Genomic DNA, 23,019 nt, shown 5'->3' with positions numbered 1-23,019 from the left:
TCTTCCTTTATATGTTGGTGTTATCCTAGGATGCTCCCTAGATGACCTACATGTTGACAACACTCCCCAAGGGCGTAAGTTCCTACAGCTGCCTACTTAAGACTCAGGTAAGATGGGCATCCAACTTGTTAAAGTAGACTCATTTTCTCCTGTAAATTTGCTCTTCATCCTTGCCTACTTCAGATGGTGATCAGATCAGATTTGGGGTAGAGTGAGATGGGAAGGAAGGAAAAGAAGAGATCAGGGATTAATCAAATTAATCGTTACCAAGCCCGGTTAATTTCACCTCCTAAGCATTAAAAAGAAAACCCCTTCTTTGCTATCTTTACTTCCCTAGATTGCACAATGGTCACACAATGGTGTGTCTGCATGTGCTTGGATCCCACAAATTCGTCTCTCACTCACCAGAAAGAGCCCTCAAGTGCTAATCTGATCACACCACTTATCTGCCTACAACCCTCCGTTGAGCAGTCAGGTGTTGAAGAGGTCACTTAGGACAGAGAGCCAAACTAAAAGTAACAACCAAGCCTTTATTCACTTACTGCGACAGTGCAAGCAAGAGGCAAAAGGAGAGGCACAGGCTCCACAATGTTCCATTCCCATCCCCCGCCACTGAACAGCTCCAGGCCAGGGCCAGTGGGCGTGGGAATCATCTCATTCCAAGGAGCTGCAAAGAGAAGGCTCCTGCCTCTTTCTGGACCCGTGGAATGGTGGGGGGACTGAGTGGGCAAAGAGCGAGGAGAAGAAAAGTACAGAGTAAAAGCAGAGAAAGTGTTTAGCCAAAGACCTATGATAAGGAGGTCTTGGCAAAGCACCTGGAAGATGCCTCAGGCCACATCCCTGATAAGGAGGCTCCAAATGGAGACACCTGAGGCTTAAGGCCAGTCTGGCCAGAAGGATGGGAGAGGGAGGGGTCCGAGGGATTGGGAAGGGGAGGGGTCTGAATCCTGGACCCCAATTTTCTCTAGAAAACTGCAATGCTCTGGCTGTGCATGAGTCTGGTGTGGGAGAGCACCTTCCCACTATGAAGCCTGCCGGGCAAAGCTTATAACTGCCTGTACTTGGGTCTGAAAGATCACACAAGGATTCTGGCCCAGAGCTGGCTTCCTCACCCTTCAGGGGCTACCCAAAAGCCTAACCTTCTTCACATGGTAAACAAAGATCCCTTCCTCTGACCCCATGCCAACTTCTCTGCTCTCACCTCCTGCTTCACATTTCAGACTCCAGTAAAAACTACCCTCTCCAACCTGTCCTAACCTCCCTGCCTGGGCTCACAGTTTCTCCTGCTTCTTCCACCTTCCATTTCTTCATCAGGCAAACCCCTGCTTATCCTTTAAGACTCATCCCAAGTGCCACCTCCTTCAGGAAGGCTTCTTAACAAACATCCACCCTCATTCTAGACACAAGGAACTATTCACTACCCTGTGGACATACACAGGCATACTTCTATTTTACTTCCTACTTATTTTCTGTTTACATATCTGTCTCTGCAACAAAACATTAAATTCTTAGAGAACAGAGCCACATCTTATGCTGTCTTGCATCTCCAGTGCCTTATAAGTATCTGGCACATAGCAGGAATGTGGGGAATAATCTATTTGTGGAATTAGTGTTCTATAAATCAGCATTAGTACAGCACAAGGAACAGGACACCATGGCAGGATTGAATGACACAAGCCCCACAGGCTACCCAGTTCAGGTAACAGCGTCCTCTCCACATCTAAGGCCCAGTTGTTTCGAAACCACCTTGTCATCAGGTTGCCCAGCGTGGACCTGCCGCTCCAGGATTTGCTGTCAGACTTGTCAAAGACAACCTTAGTATCCCCTCCCCCATCCCTTAAAGAATCTTCTTTCTCTGATTCTTCACCCTTGTTTCTGGGTCAAAGACAGTCATCGGGTATCCATTGTATAAAACATAAACAAGTAAGCTTCCTGAGAACAAATATATCTATGACTTGGACTTTTTGCTAAGCTTTTCATGACCCCCCACTCTTAAGATAGCCACCCCTTCTCTATCCCAGGAAAGGGTTTCCAAGGCAGCCCAACAGGTCTTTGGAATTCCTTCTTCAAAAGGCCATCTTGGGGCTTTCCTGGTGGTGCAGTGGTTGAGAGTCCGCCTGCCGATGCAGGGGACACGGGTTCGTGCCCCGGCCCGGGAAGATCCCACATGCTGCGGAGCGGCTGGGCCCGTGAGCCATGGCCGCTGAACCTGCGCTCCGCAGCGGGAGAGGCCACAACAGTGAGAGACCCGCGTACAGCAAAAAAAAAAAAAAAAGGCCATCTTTCATCCCTTACAACTGGCTGTTCAGTCCACAGGCCTCAGGGTTTTCTAAAGACTGTTCATCAATATATTATTAGTACTGGAACATGTGCTTACCACATAACCACAACTTTTCACCTATCAAGTTTAGAGTTTCCTGTAACTTAACTTTCACACCATTTTTGCGAGAATCAGGTAGAAGAAGAGGAGGAAGACAGGAGCCACACAGAAAAGAGAGATAGTCAAGGTCAGCAAATGTCTCAGCAAACGTTAAATTGGAAAAGTCCCTGTAAACTCATGTCCTGAAAAAGTTGTAGCTTCTAGCTCTGTTACCAAAGATACTACTACTTCATCTGAGGAGAGACTGCAGGAGTGGACCCCAGGTAGGGCTGAATCCCAGGACTAAAGATTCCATGCCAGGCAAGTTAAATTAGATTCACTCTCTCTCAGTAAACATTCAGTACATGCTGGGAACATCTGAAATGTTTCTGCATGTACTGAGCAGGCACGGAGCTATAGACTCCAGAAAAAAAAAAACCAATCAGGTTGGGGGGAAAAGGAGGCTGGATACTTCACAAACCCTAGTGAGAATAGCAAAGATGAGCTTCTGTCCCGGTAACATCCTCACTCCACAGACAGAATCAAAGGCAAGAGCAGTAGTATAAGCCAGGTGGCCATGTTGCGCCACCTCCTACTTTTATACAGAATATCTCCATGTTTCTGTATCCTTTGTCATTCAAAACATTTTAGATCCTCTATGTGGGAAGATAGACCAGCAATATGTGTGAAACTGATGCTTACAAATATAATGCTAAGACCCTAAAATATTGTAATGGATTGTGGTTGTCTAAAATGAAATCAATAGATAAATAACAAGTGAGTAAGTAAATGGGTATCCCCTGTACTTACAAGAGAACATGAGCAATGATGGCATCCACATTGAACAAGGTATCGGTTGGGAATTCTCTGAGTAATATGTGACCCCTGCAAAAAGTTTTAAAAGCATTACAGAAATATTTCCTTAGCATTCAATTCACTTGTCTCTCTAACACACTAGGCTGGAAGTTCTGGCAGTTCTTGGAGCCTGTGTCTTATCCACTAGCTGATACACCGACCAGAGTGCTGGCCATGATACACACTCAAATATTTACTGAACACACAGGCACAGATACACTGACTTTGAAAAGCTTAGGCCCTGGGCCTGGCAAAAAGACTGGGAAGCAATAGGAGTCCCAACAAGGCTTCCTCCCCGCACACACAGATTCCCCAAATGCGCTGGGAAGGAGACAAGCAGGAGAGAGAAAGAAGGGTCCTCAGCAGTAGGTCCCTGAGGAGACAGGATCTCTCCCCACTTCCTAGGCCAAATCCCAAGAGTGTGAGGAAAGGATTTTGAGAAAACTCAGATTAGCAGACCCATGTAACGGAGGGATCCGTAACCTGGACATCTACAGATCCCTCAAAAATAGAGTACATTTATTGGATGTACTGGACCTGACATACCTACTTAGAACACTAAATTTGCTAAGTGCTTACTTACCAGGCATTTGCCGTCAGAGCTTACATAAGATTCTCATATAATATCCAAAACAATCCTGTGAGGTAAGTATTAATCTCCTCAACTTACAGATTAGGAAGCAAAGTGGAGGTAACAAATCTATTAGTTGGACTTCTTGCTAAGCTTCATACGACCCCTACTACATACACCTTTATTCTGGCCTAGCGATATTTTGTATACTTGAATATTCTAGAAGTATAGCTTTATGTTTGTCCATCTGAGCCAAAAAAACTAAAAATAGTTTACCTGAATAAATATGCTTTCATCAAATCCTTTGCGCTTCCACAGTATCTCGATGTTTCTTCTGTGACGCAATTAACCTTTAAAAGATTATATTTAACGTTTAATATCCAAAGGTCAAGTTTCTTGGTTAGGGAAACAGAAAGGAAAATTAAACATTACAGTTTGTCTCCAGATCAAATTTCTTTTTTACTTTTCTTTCTGATTTGTATGCTATAATTGCTCACTTATTCAAGTGCTTGAGGTAACCCAGAGAAAGGAACTGTTCCTACACCTAAGAGTTATATTTAATTATACCCAAGGATTTAATTCAATCTGATGAAGGAAGTAGAAGGTAACGAGGTAGGAAAGGAAGGAAACAAGGCAGGACAAGAAAATCATGAGCAAAAGCCGGGAAGCACAGAAGTGAGTGGTAAGTTGGGGCCACAAAAGCATCTCAGTAGCTGGAACACAGGTATGGCAGATATTGCTGGTTCCTAACCCCAAATCCATCCTACCCTTTTGCATCACTAACAGAATTTCACTAAAAGCAAGTGCCCCATTAAAAGGCTTTTCCAGACTCCCCCAACAGCGAAGGCTGGCTAAATGATGTTAGGAGAAGTCACTGGATTGGGATGCCCAGAAGGATCTTAAAAGGGGGGTGGCTGATACTCTTGCTCTTCTCATTTCTTCCTGACAAAAAAGAACTGACAAGATAGGTAGGCACCAGCAGTCATCATGGACCATAAGGCAACTTTTTTTTTTTTTTTTTTTTTTTTTTTTGTGGCATGCAGGCCTCTCACTGTTGTGGTCTCTCCCATTGCAGAGCACAGGCTCCAGACACCCGGGCTCAGTGGCCATGGCTCACGAGCCCAGCTGCTCCGTGGCACATGGGATCTTCCTGCACCAGGGCACGAACTCATGTCCCGTGCATTGGCAGGCGGATTCTCAACCACTGCGCCACCAGGGAAGCCCAAGGCAACTTTAAAGAAGAAACCTTTGCTAAGGATGGTGCAACAGAAAGACTGAACCTGAGTCCTTGATGATGTTAGAGAAGCCACAACAGCTCTTGATAGCTTATAATCAGGACTCTATGTGAAAAACATAAGGCCAATCCTGGCAGCAACATGAAGATACAATGGAAGGCAGGAGAGCACAAAGGCAAGGAAGCCGGTTAATAGAGTATCCCATCAGTACAGGTAAGGGATGACTGGGACCTGTAGTAAAGCAGAAAAGGACAGAAGAGATTCAAGCGACTTTTCACAAATACAGTAAGTAAAAGTAGGGAGAAGACTGAACGTGTAATATGCAACATGGGATAGATGGGGGAAGGCAAGAGATAAAGAGGATGAAGAGGTTTTTTTTTTTTTTTTTGTGGTACGCGGGCCTCTCACTGTTGTGGCCTCTCCCATCGCGGAGCACAGGCTCCGGACGCACAGCCTCAGTGGCCATGGCTCACGGGCCCAGCTGCTCCACGGCACGTGGGATCTTCCCGGACCGGGGCACGAACCCGTGTCCCCTGCATCGGCAGGCGGACTCTCAACCACTGCGCCACCAGGGAAGCCCTGAAGAGGTTTTTAGATGGGGCAAGTGGGTAGCCACTGACATAACTTACCAAAACTAAGTCTGGAAGAAGAACAGTTAGTATTTTGTTTTGGATTTTGTTAAGTTAGGGGTTTTGGGGGTTTTTTTAGATGAGGTTTTTTTGTTTTTGCTGTTCAAGTTAATTTTAATGGAGTTTGAGGAAGCAGAGTGACAAGTGGGAAAGCTACATTTGTTTTATAGAAAAAAGCTACTAAAAGAGAACTGATACTCAGGAAAGATATGAGGAATAGAGAATTTGAATGAAAAGAGTAATAAGGTCATAACCAAAAACAGTGAATTTTAGTGTATGTAGTTTTTTTTTTTTAATTTTTAAAAGTCAGAGCATAGGGGATGGTTGGTATTATGACGACAGATTTATCCATTCATCCACTCAACACACATTTGAACACCTACCATATGTTAGTCACTGTTCTCATCACTGGGAGTACAGTTAAGTTCCAAATTAAAATCTTTATCTTTAGAACTTACATTCTAAAAGCAGAGACAAACCATTTAAAAAAAAAAACTAATTAGTATGTAATGTTAAGGGCTATAAAGAAAAAAACACTATTAAGGGGATAGTATGTGACAGAACATTTTAGATAAGTCATCAAAGAAGACTTCTCTGAGGAGGTGACGTTTGTACAAAGAACCGAAGTAATGGAGTTGATGATGCATACAAATACACAAATATGCGGTAGAGATGAGTTCTAAGCAGAGGGGAAAAAAATACCTGCAAAGGCCTTAGGAAATACACACCTAGAAGGTCCAAGTAAGAGAAAGATGACTAGCATGTGTCAGGAACAAGCTGAGCAAGGTGGAGGAACAGAAAATGAGATTAGAGGAATTAAGTATCCAAAGAGGAGTTTCCATGTTAGCATAACTGTAACGGGAAGCCTTTCTGAGAGAGCAGAAATGTGATCTGACACATCTGACTTATATGTGGAGAAGGGTTCAGTGAGACAAGCGTGAAAGGAGAAAGGCCAAATAGGAGGCTTGTAGTTTCCCAGAGGAGAAATGAGGACAGTTTAGACAAGGGCAGGGGGGTAAAAGTGAAGGTACAGGAAGTGGTCAGATGTGCAAAGTTTTGATAGCAGAACTTGAAGGCCTTAATGATGGATTGGTTTTGACAGAAAGGATGACAAAATTTTTTTGTTTTAAAATCTACATTGATACAGTAATACAGTCATACGAGCTTTCTTTTGGTTATTACTTGCATGATATATATTTTTTTCCTTCATTTGCTTTAAGGATTTCTAAAGCCTTTATTTTAAGATGCATTTCTTAATAGCTTGCAATTAGGTTTGGTTATTGTTCCCAGCCTGATAATCTTTTTCTTAACTGGGACACTTAGTCCATTTATACTTTAGTGTTTTCTTCATCTACGTCTGCCTCCTGAAATCTTAACTTTTGAAGACAATCTCAAAATACTACTTTTTGTGAAGTCTTTTCCGATACCATAATATGACCTTCCACCTTAATGATCATGTAATATTTCTTTCTTTTAAACATCTACACCATTTTATTTGTATCTCTTATTATAATGACCAAGTTCTGCTAGTTATTAAAATGGTCTGTGGGAATTCCCTGGCAGTCCGGTGGTTGGGACTCTTCACTTTCACTGCCAAGGGCCCAGGTTCAACCCCTGGATAGGGAACTAAGATTCTTACAACTTGCGCAGCACGGCCAAAAAAAAAAGTCTGTGAATGTGTTTTATCGCCCCATTTTGGATATATACTCTCCAAAGAAAGAGACTGGGGTCTTAGCCATTTTTCTATCCAATAAAAGACTAAATATAGCAAGCTCATTTCAATCTCATAAACAGTACTGAGTATCTACTATACACCAGGGAGGGAGCTAGGTACTCAATATAGGTCTATCTCTTTCACCCAGTCTCCTTTCCACATAGCTTAAGAGTCCTCAACTGTAAAAACTTTACAAACTGTTAGTTCATAAAGGTAACCCCTGGGCATGAACCTTAATATTCTACTCTAGTTACGAGACACACAGTTACTAGTTACTAGTTTATTAGTTACTAGATAACAGCATGATTATCCTTTTTGAGTATCATACCAACCTAGCATTTTGTTTCTAAATTTCAATTTTGATTTTTATTCAAAGCTCCTTAAAAATGAGTGCCATTATCATTCCAGAGTATAAACAGTGGTTCAAAGTTAACTGAGACCTCTATACAAAACAGAATTGACATTAAAAAGACATTTTTGAGGTATATAAACATGATATAATAAGAAATATATATTTGGTCTTTGCCCCTTGTTCCTAACACAGAGCTCCTAAAACCCTGTAATTTCCTGCATGATGGAGTGCCAGGAGTATTTTTTCTTCTAATATTTGGTCTTTAACCTGAAATATAAGAGCTTCTGGAACCCCTGGAATCTCTGGGAGGGATAAGAGTGTCTGTTTGCATGCTAATGAGATGACTGGTTGCTGGGGACCCCTAGACAGCTTCAAGATGGGGGCTGGTTATCAGCAAGAAAACGGAAAGATCAGAGGGTGGGAACTTTCAGCCCCACCTCCCCACCTCAGGGCTGGAGATGGAGTTAATCAGCAATGGCCAATGATTTGACCAGTCATGCCTACGTAACAAAACCTCCATAAAAACCCTAAACTACAGGGTGTGGAGAGCTTCCAGTGAACACATCCAAGTACAGGAGGATGACACCCCCCAAACCACACGGGGATAGAAGCTCCTGCCCTTGAGACTCTTCCAGATGTTGCCCTGTACATCTCTTCCATTTGGCTGTTCCTGATATATCCTTTATAGGAAGTCAGTAATAGTATGTAAAGTCTTTCCCTGAGTTCTGTGAGACATTCTGGGCAATTACGGAGCCCGAGGTGGGGGTTGTGAGAACCGCCACTTGTAGCCAAGTCCTACAGAAGTCGTAGGGAGCCTGGGGACCCACTCCCTCCTTGTGACTGGCATCTGAAGTGAGGGGCAATCTCATAGGACTGGGCCCTTAACCCGTGGGGCCTGTGCTAACTCTGGGTTGTTAGTGTCAGAACTGCTTCGTATGAAAAACTCACACATCTGGTGTCAGAAGTGTTCTGTGGTGAGAGTGAACAGTTTCCCTTTAAAAGTCACAGTTAACTTTTCTATGTTTCCTGCCCTGGGAACTCTAGCTGCAGGGACCAAGAGGGACAGTAGCCATCTCTCAAAGGAGGAAGGCTAATGAACTAAGAAAGAATAAATGTACACAGAAAGTCAGGGAGACACTAATCTGAAAGAATTTAATAATCACTGGGTTACTAATCATTCTGTTTTCTGAGGTACAAATTCTAAGTTTAAACTAAATGAAAGGCTCCTGTAGCTATCTAAACCATGATGCATGTGGAAATTTTCCATAATACTCCATGGCAAGTTCAAACTTTCTGAGAAAAAAATTAAGTATGTAATTTCAAATTAGGTTATTTTAACTTTTTCTAAAAATAAATATGAGAACCCACAACATAAGCAATTATAAAGACTTAGAAGAATAGGAAAGAAAAAAAAACACTTGAATTACTTCAATTTTGGTACCTCAGTTTGCGTTAATAGAAAAATTTTAATAGCTAAATTATGGACATCTATTATGATATATTTGTCAGGCAAAAAAAAAACTTAAATAGAAGATTGAAAAAAATAAATGACACCATAGCCCCAATAGAATGGTTTACAAAATAAAGTTCTAAGCTCCAGAATTTTAAGTAGCTTTTTTTCCCCTGTATTTATAATTTATACAATAATCTGGAATTATCTATACTTCTGTTTATTCTTATTAAAAAAAGGTAGAAAAAATATTTTTCCAGTTTGGAAAAAGATGTGAAACAACATAGTATTTTTAGATACTCAGTCTTAGGTCACACAGTTGTAAAATGTTTGTCACTAGTAATTTATTAACATAAATATCTTTCTACCTTTGTGACTGAAATTCCATAGTCCTGGAGAGGTTTATCAGCCTCATTCAGTTCTTGAAGAAATATAGAGGTACTTGGAGAACCTAAAATAAGAAATGTTTTATGAATGTTTTATGACTTGCCCCTTAGGAAAGATGAATTTTTAAAATTAAAGCCCAAAGCTACAAACTGCAAAAGAAATATATTAGTTTACCCAACTAGTATGCAACAATAATCAAGTAACTAAATGAACCTAGTTACATATTTTTGTACCCTTATTTCCTATTGCCTCATTACTCTTATTTCTAATATTTTTATCGTGACATATTTTTACTTTGGTAAGTGACCTTAAAAGCTTTCTAAACATAAATTGGGTAAATAAATGTTTAATTTAAATGGCACATTTGGCCTTACTTTTCCAAGTTTAATACTATTTACACAACACACATGTATAAAATTTTCAAAATGATTTTTAAATACCATTTTCAAATCACAATTATAATAAAGGAGCCAACAAAAATATGAATTCACTTCATTTACTAATTCCAAGAATAGTATTTTTTAAGGCACAAAAAAACCTTAAATGGAACCATGATAATGATAAGTTATGTTCAATAGTTATATTAATTAGTTCACTATAATTAATGGTACAGCTAAAGCAGAGTATTAAACTAAGGCATTACTTATACTATATTTAAAGTTTGAAAACACTTTTAAAATATTTACATGCTAAAAATATCAAAAAGTTTACTTTCAGAAATGATGATGAAATTCAGATATTATTAACAGCTAATTCTTATCTAGTATTTACTATGGACTAAGCACATGAGTAAAGTCACTTAATCCTCACAATAAATTTATAAAGCACACACTATTTCCTCATTATGGATGACAAAAAAGACACGTGGAGAGGCTAAGTGACTCAACCAAGGTCACACAGCAGGTCAAGTGGCAAAGTTAGGATTTAAACCAAGGCAGGCATATTATAGTAGCAGCGTTAAAGCACATATTATTAATCCTGATAATAAGTTCTCCCTAGCATATTGATTAAACAGCAATAGAAACATCACAAAAATCATATTAGAATATAAAAAATACTTACCAGCTTGACAAAAATAAGCTAAGGTAGCTTTTCCTGGTTGCAATGTACTGAAGAATTTCTGAGGACTCAGCTCTGGTAGAGAGTCTACTGCTGACATATAAAAAATGCACATCATGACAAAAGAGATGCCAACTCTAAGTACATTGAAACTGGAAGACATCATCAGCTGTGGCTGCATATGGGCAGGAGAGTCAATTTTGTTCACTGCTGTGTTCTGTTGCCCAGGACAATACCTGGCAAGAGTAGGCATTCAACAGAGTTTTTCTGAATGAATTCATTAAATAAATGAATGAAGTAAAATCTGCAAAAAGAATAATATAAGGCATTACTTCCATGTTTGATTTTGCTAATACTTCACTATTTCCTTCTAGTAAAAACATGAGAGGGGATGATATATAATGACATTGATTTAATAATACTATGAACTTTTGATACTTGCAAAAGATATCTGGAAAATGCAATACCAAGTATGTTAAGTTTAATAGATATTTATTGGTGTATGCTAAGCTAATTGTCATTTTTAAGGATTCTAAAATTAATTTTCAAACATTATCCAATCCATTTTTTTAAACTGGGTATTTTATTTTTCTCTACCTAGAGTAGATGTACAATTAATACTCAAATAGCAATTAAAACCACTAACGTGGGAATGAGAGCCAAAATATATGTCTACTACGTTTACATTCTTTTTACTTTAAATTCCCTAGAAGATATCTATTAAAACTATTTAAGAACATTCCTTCTTAATATACTTTTAGTAATTCCTAAGACTTAGATTTATTTAAACAGTTTAGAAATTCAAATATCTTTTTCAACTCATATTTTCATTCAATTATATTTTCTGAACTCAGATTTGCTCTAGATATCATCCTTTCATCTTCTTTCATGCTGTACTTACTCCCAATGCTGTCCTCTGTATCTGCTGTCAATTATCTTTGTCTTATACTTTTGCTACTTTCAAATTTCTTTTGAACAATTTCTTCTTCCAGGAAGCTTTTCTACTGATGATATATATTATCTACATTTAAAAGAAGACAGTTTAGGAAAATTAGTTTTTATATTAAACATCGTACTTCTAGAAGGTAAAGATATACCCACAGGTATAGGTGAGAATTTTGTTTTAATTTTAATTTCTAATAGAACTCTTATCTTTTAAACAAAGATCACTATGTCAAAACAGGAGACAGGAGAAAATAGCAAGAATTACTCATAAGGATAGGAGTGGAACTTTTCAGTAAAGAATGAAATGATTAAGGAATAAAAAATTTAGGAAAAAATCATACTAAATTAGACACCTACCATTTCAATGGTCATGAAAGACCATTAACTCTTCAATCTAGCATTTCAGGGGTAATGAGAAAAAATTTACTCTTCAATTTATTGTACAATAGAATTGATAAACTGAAACTCCATATACTCTGGTCTTTCGATATTATCAATAAGCATATAATAACTCTCTGTAAGGAATAGGTATTCCTAAAACAGGAGTTAATTACTCATTGATTACTTCCTAATAATTCTTTTCACTAGAACTAGTTTATATCAAGCAATGAACAAATTTGCCATCAACTTTTAATAATGAGCCAAGAGTTCAAAAACTCAAGGAGAATGAGGAGTGAGGACTGAGAGAGGTTTATAAAAAGTAATTTTAATAATATAATTAAGCGGTATCCTTGACATTAAAATATTATACATTAAAGCCATTTTAAACCAGCATATTTTAAAGCCACTTTATATTAATGAAAATGGTATAAAATGAGTCATCCAATATTTTCCTTATATTCTCAGGGAGAGATGCATGCATCCTGAGGCTGAAAGAATATAACATTTGTTACTATATGAAATAACTCCAACCTAATTAAAAGGTTAAACATTTAAGTAAAAGCACAAATGAGAGCTCTAAGTATAAATATCTATTTTCCTGGCCCTGTGGTTACAATTCAGTCATTTAAACACTAAATTGGATACTAAAGTTAACATACTCTTTTCACCTAGAATGTATTTGGTAGAACCAAAGGTATAACCACACACATTCAATGCTTGAATACTTCCCCACATCCACCTCATTGGACAGATTAGATTATCCATATGAACGTACTATGCATTTCGCCAATTAGAGATGTGGGTGATTATTCAGAGATAGGTACTCAGTAGTAACCTTTGCAGTTCGCTCCATCTTTTGGTAAGTTTGATTACTTACAAAATTACTTAAAGCAGAGAATACTGCGTGGGTCAGCTACAAACACAGCTTACATGGTCATAAGATACACACTGAATAATGATTTAACCAGATCCATAATAACCAGAGTTGAGTGGATGGGGAGACAGAAAGTAAGGGAGCATACAGTCGGGGAGGGAAAAGGGATGAAAGAGAGCTAAATCTTCATTTTTCACAATACCAAAAGCCAAGTTTATTGGAAATGGAAAGATCAACACCAAAAGAAACTGTGAGCGGTTCAAAGTAATTGCCTCTAAGGAAAAAGAAATTGGAGGGGGTAAGATACCAAGGGGAATTTTGAAGCCTTCTAGAACTGACTCTTTTAAACAGTGTACCTTTTCAATTTGACTTAAAAAGAAAAATTATTACTTGTATGTAATCAAATCTTCCATAGCTACTACTCATATTAATCCAATCTACCCCTGTGGTGTCACAAAAAAGTGTTCATTTCACATGCATGGTAATTGAAACACTTTTGCCCAGAGACATGGTCTCCTCATAAAAATAACTTTAAACAAAGAGAAGGCAAATGTGGATGGGAAATAGTGAGGAAAGAGAACACCTCGCAAGAACAGAGCTAAAAACAAAGCTACAGAGGGTACTTGATGACTTTTTTCTCTGGTAATTAGAAAATGGGATAGAAAACAACACTTAATGCTTCAAAATTTAAGTATCAGCACAAATTGCTGAGTTCCTTGGGAGGAATGTGGCCTTGTTACTTTGGTGTGATGGTTCATCAGTATGGGGTAAACAGTTCCAGTTCTCCTGTCAGGTATACCTAGGATCACACTTAGCTTTCTGCACTTCCCACCACTACTGAAGTTTGAGGCCACCACGTGACTTACCCTGGCCAATAAAATGGGAGCCAAAGTGGCCTGTCTCCGGCAACAGTTTAACAGCTACTGTGTGATATGCCTGGCTTTCTTTTCTTCTGTCATAGTCACTGAAAACACTCAGATGGTGGCTGTTTGTCAACATGGGTCCCAGATTAAGCATAGCCCAGAGAACCCCCAGCTGGTATGCAATGAGCATATGATATAGGAAGAAATAAACTTTGTTGTCTTAAGCCACTGAGATTGGGGGGTTTTTATTGTAGCATAATCTAGTTTATCTTCACTGGTATACAAACTAGAAGTGAGGTGCTACCTTAACAAGAACCACATACTGGCTCAGGCGCCAAGCAGCAGAAAAGCTGTTCTGGGAGTACTCAAGGAAACTCTCTTCAAAGAAACATAGAGACAAGACCTCAACAAATGATCCATGTTAAGGAGTAACAAAACATTTGATGAAACTGTCGCCATAGTAAGTTGGAGGTGACAAGTACCTAATGAATTTATGAGCATGTAGCTAGGTTCATGTGGCTAAAGAACTTATTTATGGCCCTAAGAGGCTGGAAGACAGAAATGAGTACTGTGTGATAGTTGCTGTTGACTGTGTTTAACGAGGTATTAAAAGAAGGGTACTCAAAGAAGCACCACCATCCAAAAGACTAGCTGTTCAGGCTTCCCTGGTGGCACAGTGGTTGAGAATCCGCCTGCCGATGCAGGGGACACGGGTTCGTGCCCTGGTCTGGGAAGATCCCACATGCCGCGGAGCGGCTGGGCCCGTGAGCCATGGCCGCTGAGCCTGCGCGTCTGGAGCCTGTGCTCCGCAACAGGAGAGGCCACAACAGTGAGAGGCCCGCGTACCACAAAAAAAAAAAAAAAAAAAAAAAAAAAAAAGACTAGCTGTTCAAAACTTAAAACAATCCTTAAGCCCCCATGCTTGTAGGCTCTGGAAACAAGCTGACAAAACTGCTCAGCCATGGAAAGAAGTCATATTCTCCAAAGCCAACTTCAGGTGGGGACAAAGATAATAAAAATGGAAGGATCTCTTGCAGGGCAAAGCCAAGGACCATAGAGAACTATGCTCCAGGGCATGTGTTAGAATATGAACTGTATGTCACTGGTCCACAATAATGAGATAAACAAAGAAAATGCATATAAATGTTTACAAATGTTTACAAGCTTTTATATCAATTTCACACAGTAATGTTGTGTCTGTTCCATCTAATTATTTTTAAATTGGAGTAGTCATTTGATGTGTTTTTTCATTTCATTTTTCTTATAATTTAGAGCCCTAGCAATATCTGCCCAGCAAGATTCCAAAATTGCTACAGTCCAGAGTCTGGTATATGTCTTCCATTCTTCTCCTCTCCAAATGGGAACACTTATTATAGTTATCTGTCCCTACACTACTCTATGTATTCAACAGGGTGACGGAGACAGACAATTTATAAAGATAGACTACAAGTGATTATGGCTACTGGGCATTACTCAGAGATCCCAGACTTTGAGCTTGACAGTGACTGGATGGGATTTAGGGGTTATCTCCACTGGGAAGAGCTAAGGATGAAGTACATGTAGGAAGGAGAATATCTATTGACAAAAAGGGTAGACTGTCCAAATGTTTCTAGTTCTCTACACATGTTAAAATTCTACTCCCCACTTCCTTCAGTTAGGTATGGCCATGACTTGATTTGGCCAATGAAATGTGCAAAGTGACATATGTAACTTCTGGAAGCTTTTAAGAGTTAACATATATGTATCATGAAGCATGACACACTTTTTTCTCTGCTGTGATGACTGAAAACACTCCAACCGAGGTCTTCTCTGTTGAATCAAGTCTCAGAAAGAGGACAACATGGGGCAAGGCTCCCAGCCAACTCAGTGTTAACATAAAATAAACTTTACTTTAAATCTCTGATTTAGGGTTGTTATTACAGTATAACCCAACCTAGCCCTATTTGTTTTAGTAACAGCTAAGAGGAGAGTGGCTTGAACATAAATACATATCCTAGATTTTTAAAGCAGTATATTTCAAAGATTTCACAAGAAATTGACCCAATTTCACTTTAGAAAGATTCTAAAAGGGAAGATAACTCTTTAAAATACAACTGTTACCACACCAGTGCCAATACAAAAAGAAAATGGGAGTCATAGGCAAATGTTTGCCTATCCTACACACAGACACCTCCCAACTAAGTGCAGACTTAACCTTTGGGGCTGAAAGGAGTCCTCAGTTCCTCAGTATAATGCTCCTGGTGGAACTAATCAGAGTTAGTAGGCAAGATGTAACTTTTGCCTGATCCCTAAACTCGAAACAAGTGTGCGTGCACAGGTCATTTAAAAGTTGGAAAAAATATGTGACATTTAACTAAGGACAAATACAGGAGGATGACAAGCCCTGTAAGAATGGATGAGTAAGGCTATAGTACAAAAAGGGCTAAAGCTTGCAAATAAAATGTTAAAGGCAACAAAAGTTTGTTTTGCTCAGCACCAGAATTCTGAGAAAGCCCCCAAGGGCAATGACGAGGAAGTACTTCAAGAGAAAAACACTGATCATCTTGCTAGTGAGAGGAGGGGGCAAAGATTTGCCTTTCTGCGTAGGTGGAGCAACTGGTGGCCCTCTTCAGCTAGAGCAATCACACTTTGGGATTGGGTCCTATATATAATAACACTTGGCAAATGGTTCTGCTTTTATTTTGTTTTTTGTTTTTTTTTTTTTTGGTGGTACGCGGGCCTCTCACTGTTGCGGCCTCTCCCATTGTGGAGCGCAGGCTCAGCGGCCATGGCTCACGGGCCCAGACGCTCCACGGCATGTGGGATCCTCCCGGACCGAGGCACGAACCTGTGTCCCCTGCATCGGCAGGCGGATTCTCAACCACTGCGCCACCAGGGAAGCCCTGGTTCTGCTTTTAAATGTTTGAAAGACCATTGTGCTAGAGTGATCTGCTCTCTCAAAACAACAATATTCAACCATTGTGCATTTGGACATATTTCCAATTTTAGGTTACCCAGGAGCAAGCTTTTCTAGAAGACCCTTGGTTAGTTTCCTCTTTAAAGGCCTAAATTTCCCTTATGATTAAACATAAAACTAAGGGTTTCCCCTCTCAAGAAAGAGAGGAAATTAAAAACTGTAAACATTAAACAAATTACACCAAGATCTACAGACATCATTCTCTGGGAAAAGCCACATTTCATATTCTGCAACAAATGGGGCATATAATGCTTACAAAGTTCCTGTAGGAATATTCTGTCAAAAATTAGCTTGCTTACAGTTTAATGCTGCTTTTAGAGAACAGAACCTGCTCACTGAAGCAGCCTCAAATAAAATGTTGATTAGATCTCATCACAGTTTACCACTTAAGACCCAAAGGAGGCAATAAAAGGAGTCAACATCTCTCCACTTAAGAGTTCCCTCAAGGGAGTGGGGCAAAATCTTCTACCTGCCCCCCCCCATATATATGCCCCCAAAAAAGGAAGAGAAAAAAAAGCGGCTATTCCGATTTGCTATGACACTGGAATAAAAAGTCTCACAAGCAAAGATGTAAAACTAGTATGGGTGCTATCCAAAATCAGGCTTTCCTGATTTTGACAAGTGCCTAAAAGCACATAACTCTGAGTTCATGCTTAATTTATGGGCTTAAGCACATAATTGCAATCATTTACCTCACTGGGGCCAGGAGCACTCTGTCCCCTTTCAAATAGAACTGTGTACTGCCCTAACCACATTCCCTATGAATCCATGAGGCAAATGTCTTCAATTCCAATAAAGCTGAGATCCTTCTTTAGAGCACTGATGTTGGATTAGGACTGTTAACTTCTTACAGCAAGTTGTACTCTACTGTAGACTGCACAGCACAACCTGCTCAGCTGAATGTTTCATCAGAGGGATCTCCACGTAACACTGCCAGGCCTAAACATCTATCACAGTTTGTCAGCACACCTACAAAGAATCCCAAACACACCAGCATCTGGTGCCTGGGTAAACTACTGTCCCACAATCTGAAGCACAAGAGACTTTTACCTTCCCTGTGGATCACTTAGCTAGGAAAGAAAGTAGCAACACTCTTCTTAGAATGGTGAGTTAGGAAAGGCTGAGTCTTAGCTGCACCAATAAATGTAGCACTGTCTTTCACAGGGATATTTAGCGATATGCCACCTATCCTAAGGGGAACACAAATTATTCCCTCACCATTTTGCACTACTTTGCTCATTTTATTACCAAACACCCCCCAAAAAAGTCAACAAATATTATCTCAGTCCAATATATGTGGGAAGATCTATTTATTCCTCATTTATTTACAGCAGTAACATAATATAGCATGTGTTTTGTATATCTCTGAGCCCTAGAAATAGCGCCACCATCCACCACACAGGGGACTAAAGCTTGAAGGAATACATGTGGAATTTAAAAAGCACAGACTATTATTCTACCTTTTCCTCTCTAGACATTCATCAAAGACTTAAAATTCTGATTCTGCCGTTTTGCCTAAACTTATGCCCACAGCATCTTTCCAAATTCTAAGTTTCAAAGACCCACCTTCCCCCCACTCTGAGACGGCTTCCATATCCATCCCATTCTAATTCCACTCTTCCTTCTGGGACATATCCCGAGGGAGGGAGTTTCTTTTACTTAGAGCTTCCCTTCAGCCTTTGCCTCATTCCTTGCCCTCTCCCCACAGAAGGGCTCCCGTTTTACTAGCCGCTCACTCTAGTAAAAAAAAAAGAAAGCAAAACGTTCCTTAGAAGGATCCAGGTGAGGCCCCTTCTAAGCCAAACTCCAGAGCTGGGCAGTGCTGTCCTTGCTAGGGGAGAGCCGCCAGGTCTGAATCCCGGCAGGCATCCCTGCCGTCAGAAACCACAGCCCTCGCCTGCAAAACCCGCGCCGCCACCTACCTATCGAGACCTGAGGACAAAACCTGCGGGCTGGGACCCGGACGGCTGACCGACAGTTCCCGCCACAAGAAGGATAAGAGGCAGAAGGCGGGCCCATGCCTCGCTTGCCGGGCATCCGCGAACCGCTCCCCCTACCTGCGGGTTCGCAGCGCTCCCAACTCTCCGCGCCAGCAGCATCCACCACTCGTTGGAGTCAGCCTGCTGGGCAAAAAACAACCGCGAGGCTCCTCCCGGTCCTCGTGGGTCTTACGTGCGGCCTTTCCAGCCAATGGGAAGCGCAGGAGGCGGAGCGACAGCCGCCCCGGTGACAGGCGACTACCGAGCCCGCCCGCAGGCGCGAGCTGGCCGTGCAGTTGCTGGGCCAATCGGCAGCATGGGTGGGGAGTAAAGGGGAGGAGCAAGAGGGGAAAGCAGGCACCCAATCAGAGCTTGGCCTCCTGGAGCGATAGGTCCAGCGGCCTGTGGCCTTCCGAGCGCGGCGCGCGGGGGGCGAGCCCGCTTGGGCCAATCGGCGGGAGCCCACGGTGCGGAGCGAGCACCTCAAATGCTCGGGTTTCTCAGCTGATTGTCTCCAGCCGAGAGTTGTTTTTTGCAGCTACCGAGCCGAGCCGCAGCAGGAGGAGCCGAGACCCCCGGGGTGGGGGGGGCGGGGAGAGGAGGCGGGGTCCCAGGAGCCGCGGCTGCTCTCCGCGGGGCTCCGGGTCCTGTCACGGAGCTTCCTGGGGTTGGAGGTTGGGGTGGGTGGGGGGTCAGGAAGACATCCTTCTCCCCATCGACGGCGGCTCCGAGTCTGGCTCCTTGCTTCCCGCGCTCTTTCGCCCGCCCCCTAGCCCCCTCATGAGGGCGTCCGTGCCGGGTCCGGAGGCCGGCCGCGAGCCCTCCACGCCCGGCGGGGGCGGCGGAGGCGCCGCGGTGCCGGGCTCCGTGCAGTTGGCGCTGAGCATCCTGCACGCCCTGCTCTACGCCGCGCTCTTCGCCTTTGCCTACCTGCAGCTGTGGCGGCTGCTCCTGTACCGTGAGCGGCGGCTAAGTTACCAGAGCCTCTGCCTCTTCCTCTGTCTCCTGTGGGCAGCGCTCAGGACCACCCTCTTCTCCGCCGCCTTCTCGCTCAGCGGCTCCCTGCCCCTGCTCCGGCCGCCCGCACACCTGCACTTCTTCCCCCACTGGCTGCTCTACTGCTTCCCCTCCTGTCTCCAGTTCTCCACGCTCTGTCTCCTCAACCTCTACCTAGCGGAGGTAAGGCGGGAGGACCGGCACGCGGGGCCGGGCGGGAGAGCGGGGCCGCCGAGTTCAACTCGGGCTGAGGACCGGTGGGGGTGGGTGCGAACCGCGAGAGGAGGACCCGAGAGCAGCCCCGGGGAAACTGAGGCACGCATGGTGTGTGCGCCAGGGTTCTCGTCCTAAACTTAAGCAGCCGATCGGCTCGGCGACTGAGGGGCTTGCGGGGGGTGAGCGAGAATGTGTGTTCCAACAACTTGAAACAGCAGGACCAGGCTTTGTTCAGCGTCCTGGCCCTCTAAGGGAAGGTGTCGGTGCTACCGACAAAGTGGCATCGCAAAAAGTAGCAGCCCCGGTAGCTCTGCCGAAGCTGCACTGTGTTGAGAGAGGTTGGATGCTGAGGTAGCAGCAGCTCTGCTGAAGCTGGACTGCTGCCAGCCATTACGTCACCAGGCAGAGCTGTTCCTCTGCTATTGTTGCTGCGTTTCTTTTATTAGAAGCTTTATTCTCTCCTGCATCTCCTTTCCCCGGGCTCGATAAGCCTCACACAGATTCCGTTCGATAGTTCTCCGGCGGGGTTAATAAGCAATAACCAATGTCGAGGATCAGTATAAAGACCTCCGTAAAGCCCCGAGTGTGTTTGCCCCAGTTGCTTCATGTTTTGTTTTGGCTGTTTATCCGACCTCTTATAGCCTAGTCTTTTTTCCTTTTTTTTTGAGCTAATTAAGAGAGAAAATACTAGCTTAACCTGCGCCTATTGCAGAAACAAACCACCAAACTGTTTTTGCAATAACTTGCTTAATAGCTGGAACCTAATCACACCCCCTTTCTCTTTTATGAGGAATTGCTGGTTGGTTTGCATTGTTCTGCAGCACTTAGGTATTTAACCCATTTCAAACAGGTTTGGGAGTGTAAGGTTGTCAATCGTGTGCCAGCTAGTGGTATTTAAGCCACAGAATTTTGAGAATTGCCAAAAAAAAAAAAAAATTCCCCCGCCCTCCACGCAAAAAAAAAAAAAATCTTGAGGAGGAGAGGAAACAAGGTGACATCATATGCTTAATACTGACTAATATAGAACAATATTGGTCTATGCAGCTAATCCTCTCAAAGGCTTTTGGAGGTGATGAGAATTAACATAGTTCTGAGCAAAAGTAAAAAAAAACATTTGAGGCAGATTAAGTGTTTATATTCCTTGCGTAAACCAACTCTTTGCTCCCATAATAGCTAGGAAGTAGAATGCATAATTTTAAAAGCACAGTCATAACTTCAGCTTTTTACCACACTAAAAACAACAGTTCAGAATAGGCAACAAAACTAATTTAACTTTAATTCCCCGTCATTTGGAAGTCCAAGCAATACAATGATAAAAACCCAAACAGTAAGAAGCAGAAGTAAAAAGCATGGGTAATCATAAATCAAATAAACATGCCATAGTCATATCACTTATTTGAAGATGTTCTGATCTTCTGGTTGTTGTTTAAACAGTTATAACACTTCAGTCCTTCATAGTTAAGCTGATACATTGTATTCTTCCTGACACAATTTCTGATACACTACCAGTGACATCTCATCACTAAAGCTTTGCTCTAGCTTCAGATATAGTTAATTTACCTCAGAGTGACTAGCAGTCCTTAGGCCATGAGTATCAGATAATTTGTTTTTCCTCCTATGCATTTTTGACTAACAAAGTCATATTAATGACTCATCGTAAAATAATTGGTGGGCACTTCATAAAGTAGCTAAATACTGTTTTTACTTTTTTCTTGAAATAAACATAAAGTACATAAAGCTTAAGTATACAGCGAGGTGAAATTTTACATACACTCATGTTACCACCATCAGATTAAAATATACAGCATTTTCAGTGCCCCAGAAGGTCCCCTTGTGCCCTCTACCCGTCATACCTGTCACCCTGAGGTAAACACAATGTGACTAAACATTATCACAATAGAAAAAAAAGCATCTGTATTTAAGCTCAAAATTCTAAAAGTATACTTCTACGGCATAAACTACACAATATCCAGATTGGGTTTTCAGTCTTTTTTTTTGGTTTTCAGTCTTTTGATTACTGTTATTCCAAGCTAGTGACGGAGAATTTAAACGTCTAAAAGTCTTCCTGTTAAATGGATCTCTTGTTTGTTTCATGTACTTTTTAAAAAACAATAAGATTCTATTACCCTAGAAAACATAATTTGGAAAGAAGCTGGACTAAAGTTTTTTTCATTTTGTAGTGTCTCCTAGAAAGAGTGTAGGTTGTTTGTCTATCCTTTTTTTTAATAAAATTAACAATTTTAAGACACATAACTATAACTTGAACAAATTTTCAAACTGTTTAAAGATATTTTAACCAGAAATCATTTCCATATTCACTAGAAAAAATCCAAAGGAATCTATATTTAAAATAATATTTGAATTCAAATTTATATCAATTTCAAGTAACTGGAAGCACACTTCTTATTGATCATTCTGAATGAATAAAGCTTTCCCAATGAGTTCTTTTTTTTTAATAAATTTATTTATTTATTTTTGGCTGCATTGGGTCTTCATTGCTGTGCCCAGGATTTCTCTAGTTGCAGCGAGTGGGGGCTACTGTTCATTGCAATGTGCAGACTTCTCATTGTGGTGGCTTCTCTTGTTGTGGAGCATGGGCTCTAGGTGCGCAGGCTTCAGTAGTTGTGACTCACACTCTCAGTAGTTGTGGCTTGCAGGCTCTAGAGCACAGGCTCAGTAGTTGTGGTGCACGGGCTTAGTTGCTCCACGGCATGTGGGATCTTCCCGGATCAGGGCTCGAACTCGTGTCCCCTGCATTGGCAGGCGGATTCTTAACTACTGCGCCACCAGAGAATCCCCCCAGTGAGTTCTTTGTATTATAGCAAAGCAGTAGGGGAAGTCTACATGGTGACAGAAACAAAACTTAACTAAAATTTGACTTTTTTTTTAAACAAAAGGCCCTTATATCTGTTTTAAATAGTTGTGCTTCTTGATTACCAAATCACTCCGTCTTTACTGTCATATTAAATGCCAATTTCATTTTACTTTTGACCTCTTTAAAGTATTTGTTGTGTCCATTTCTCACTAATTAAAAACATCCTAACTTTAAGGACTTGGTTACAAAGAGCCATAGAGCAGTGTAAAAATAAAGTTAGTAAAACAACCATTACTACTTTGAATACATTTTGCTAGTTCTTCTAAAAATAAGCTTTCAAAAAGTTAAGACTGGGCTTCCCTGGTGGCGCAGTGGTTAAGAAT

At 41.4% G+C, this 23,019-nt stretch overlaps 2 protein-coding genes across 4 annotated transcripts in view; one reads left to right on the top strand and one right to left on the bottom strand.

Annotated features, from left to right (window-relative positions):
* Window positions 1-18,799, bottom strand: part of TXNDC16 (thioredoxin domain containing 16) — a 121,548-nt gene extending 102,749 nt beyond the window's left edge. Inside the window, exons 1-6 of one of the 3 annotated variants that reach the window (XM_067028469.1) lie at window positions 18,688-18,799; window positions 11,513-11,632; window positions 10,615-10,915; window positions 9,534-9,616; window positions 4,062-4,135; window positions 3,170-3,244 (exon numbers count right to left, since the gene is read on the bottom strand). In XM_067028469.1, the coding sequence (XP_066884570.1) occupies window positions 3,170-3,244; window positions 4,062-4,135; window positions 9,534-9,616; window positions 10,615-10,864 (482 nt within the window). In that variant the 5' untranslated portion in view covers window positions 10,865-10,915; window positions 11,513-11,632; window positions 18,688-18,799. Of the gene's footprint in view, window positions 1-3,169; window positions 3,245-4,061; window positions 4,136-9,533; window positions 9,617-10,614; window positions 10,916-11,512; window positions 11,633-18,552 lie in introns of all 3 variants that reach the window. The other 2 variants (XM_067028470.1, XM_059057164.2) reach the window with 2 other exon arrangements.
* A 590-nt stretch (window positions 18,800-19,389) lies between these two features.
* GPR137C (G protein-coupled receptor 137C) overlaps window positions 19,390-23,019 on the top strand; it is a 55,568-nt gene continuing 51,938 nt past the window's right edge. Inside the window, exon 1 of the mRNA XM_059057175.2 lies at window positions 19,390-19,788. Coding sequence (XP_058913158.1) covers window positions 19,390-19,788 — 399 coding nt within the window. The remainder of the gene's footprint in view (window positions 19,789-23,019) is intronic.

Source organism: Kogia breviceps, chromosome 3, assembly GCF_026419965.1.
Source record: "Kogia breviceps isolate mKogBre1 chromosome 3, mKogBre1 haplotype 1, whole genome shotgun sequence".
Classification (NCBI taxonomy): domain Eukaryota; kingdom Metazoa; phylum Chordata; class Mammalia; order Artiodactyla; family Physeteridae; genus Kogia; species Kogia breviceps.
Note: the sequence above shows the minus strand (reverse complement) of the source record. Positions and strands in the feature narration are given on the sequence as shown.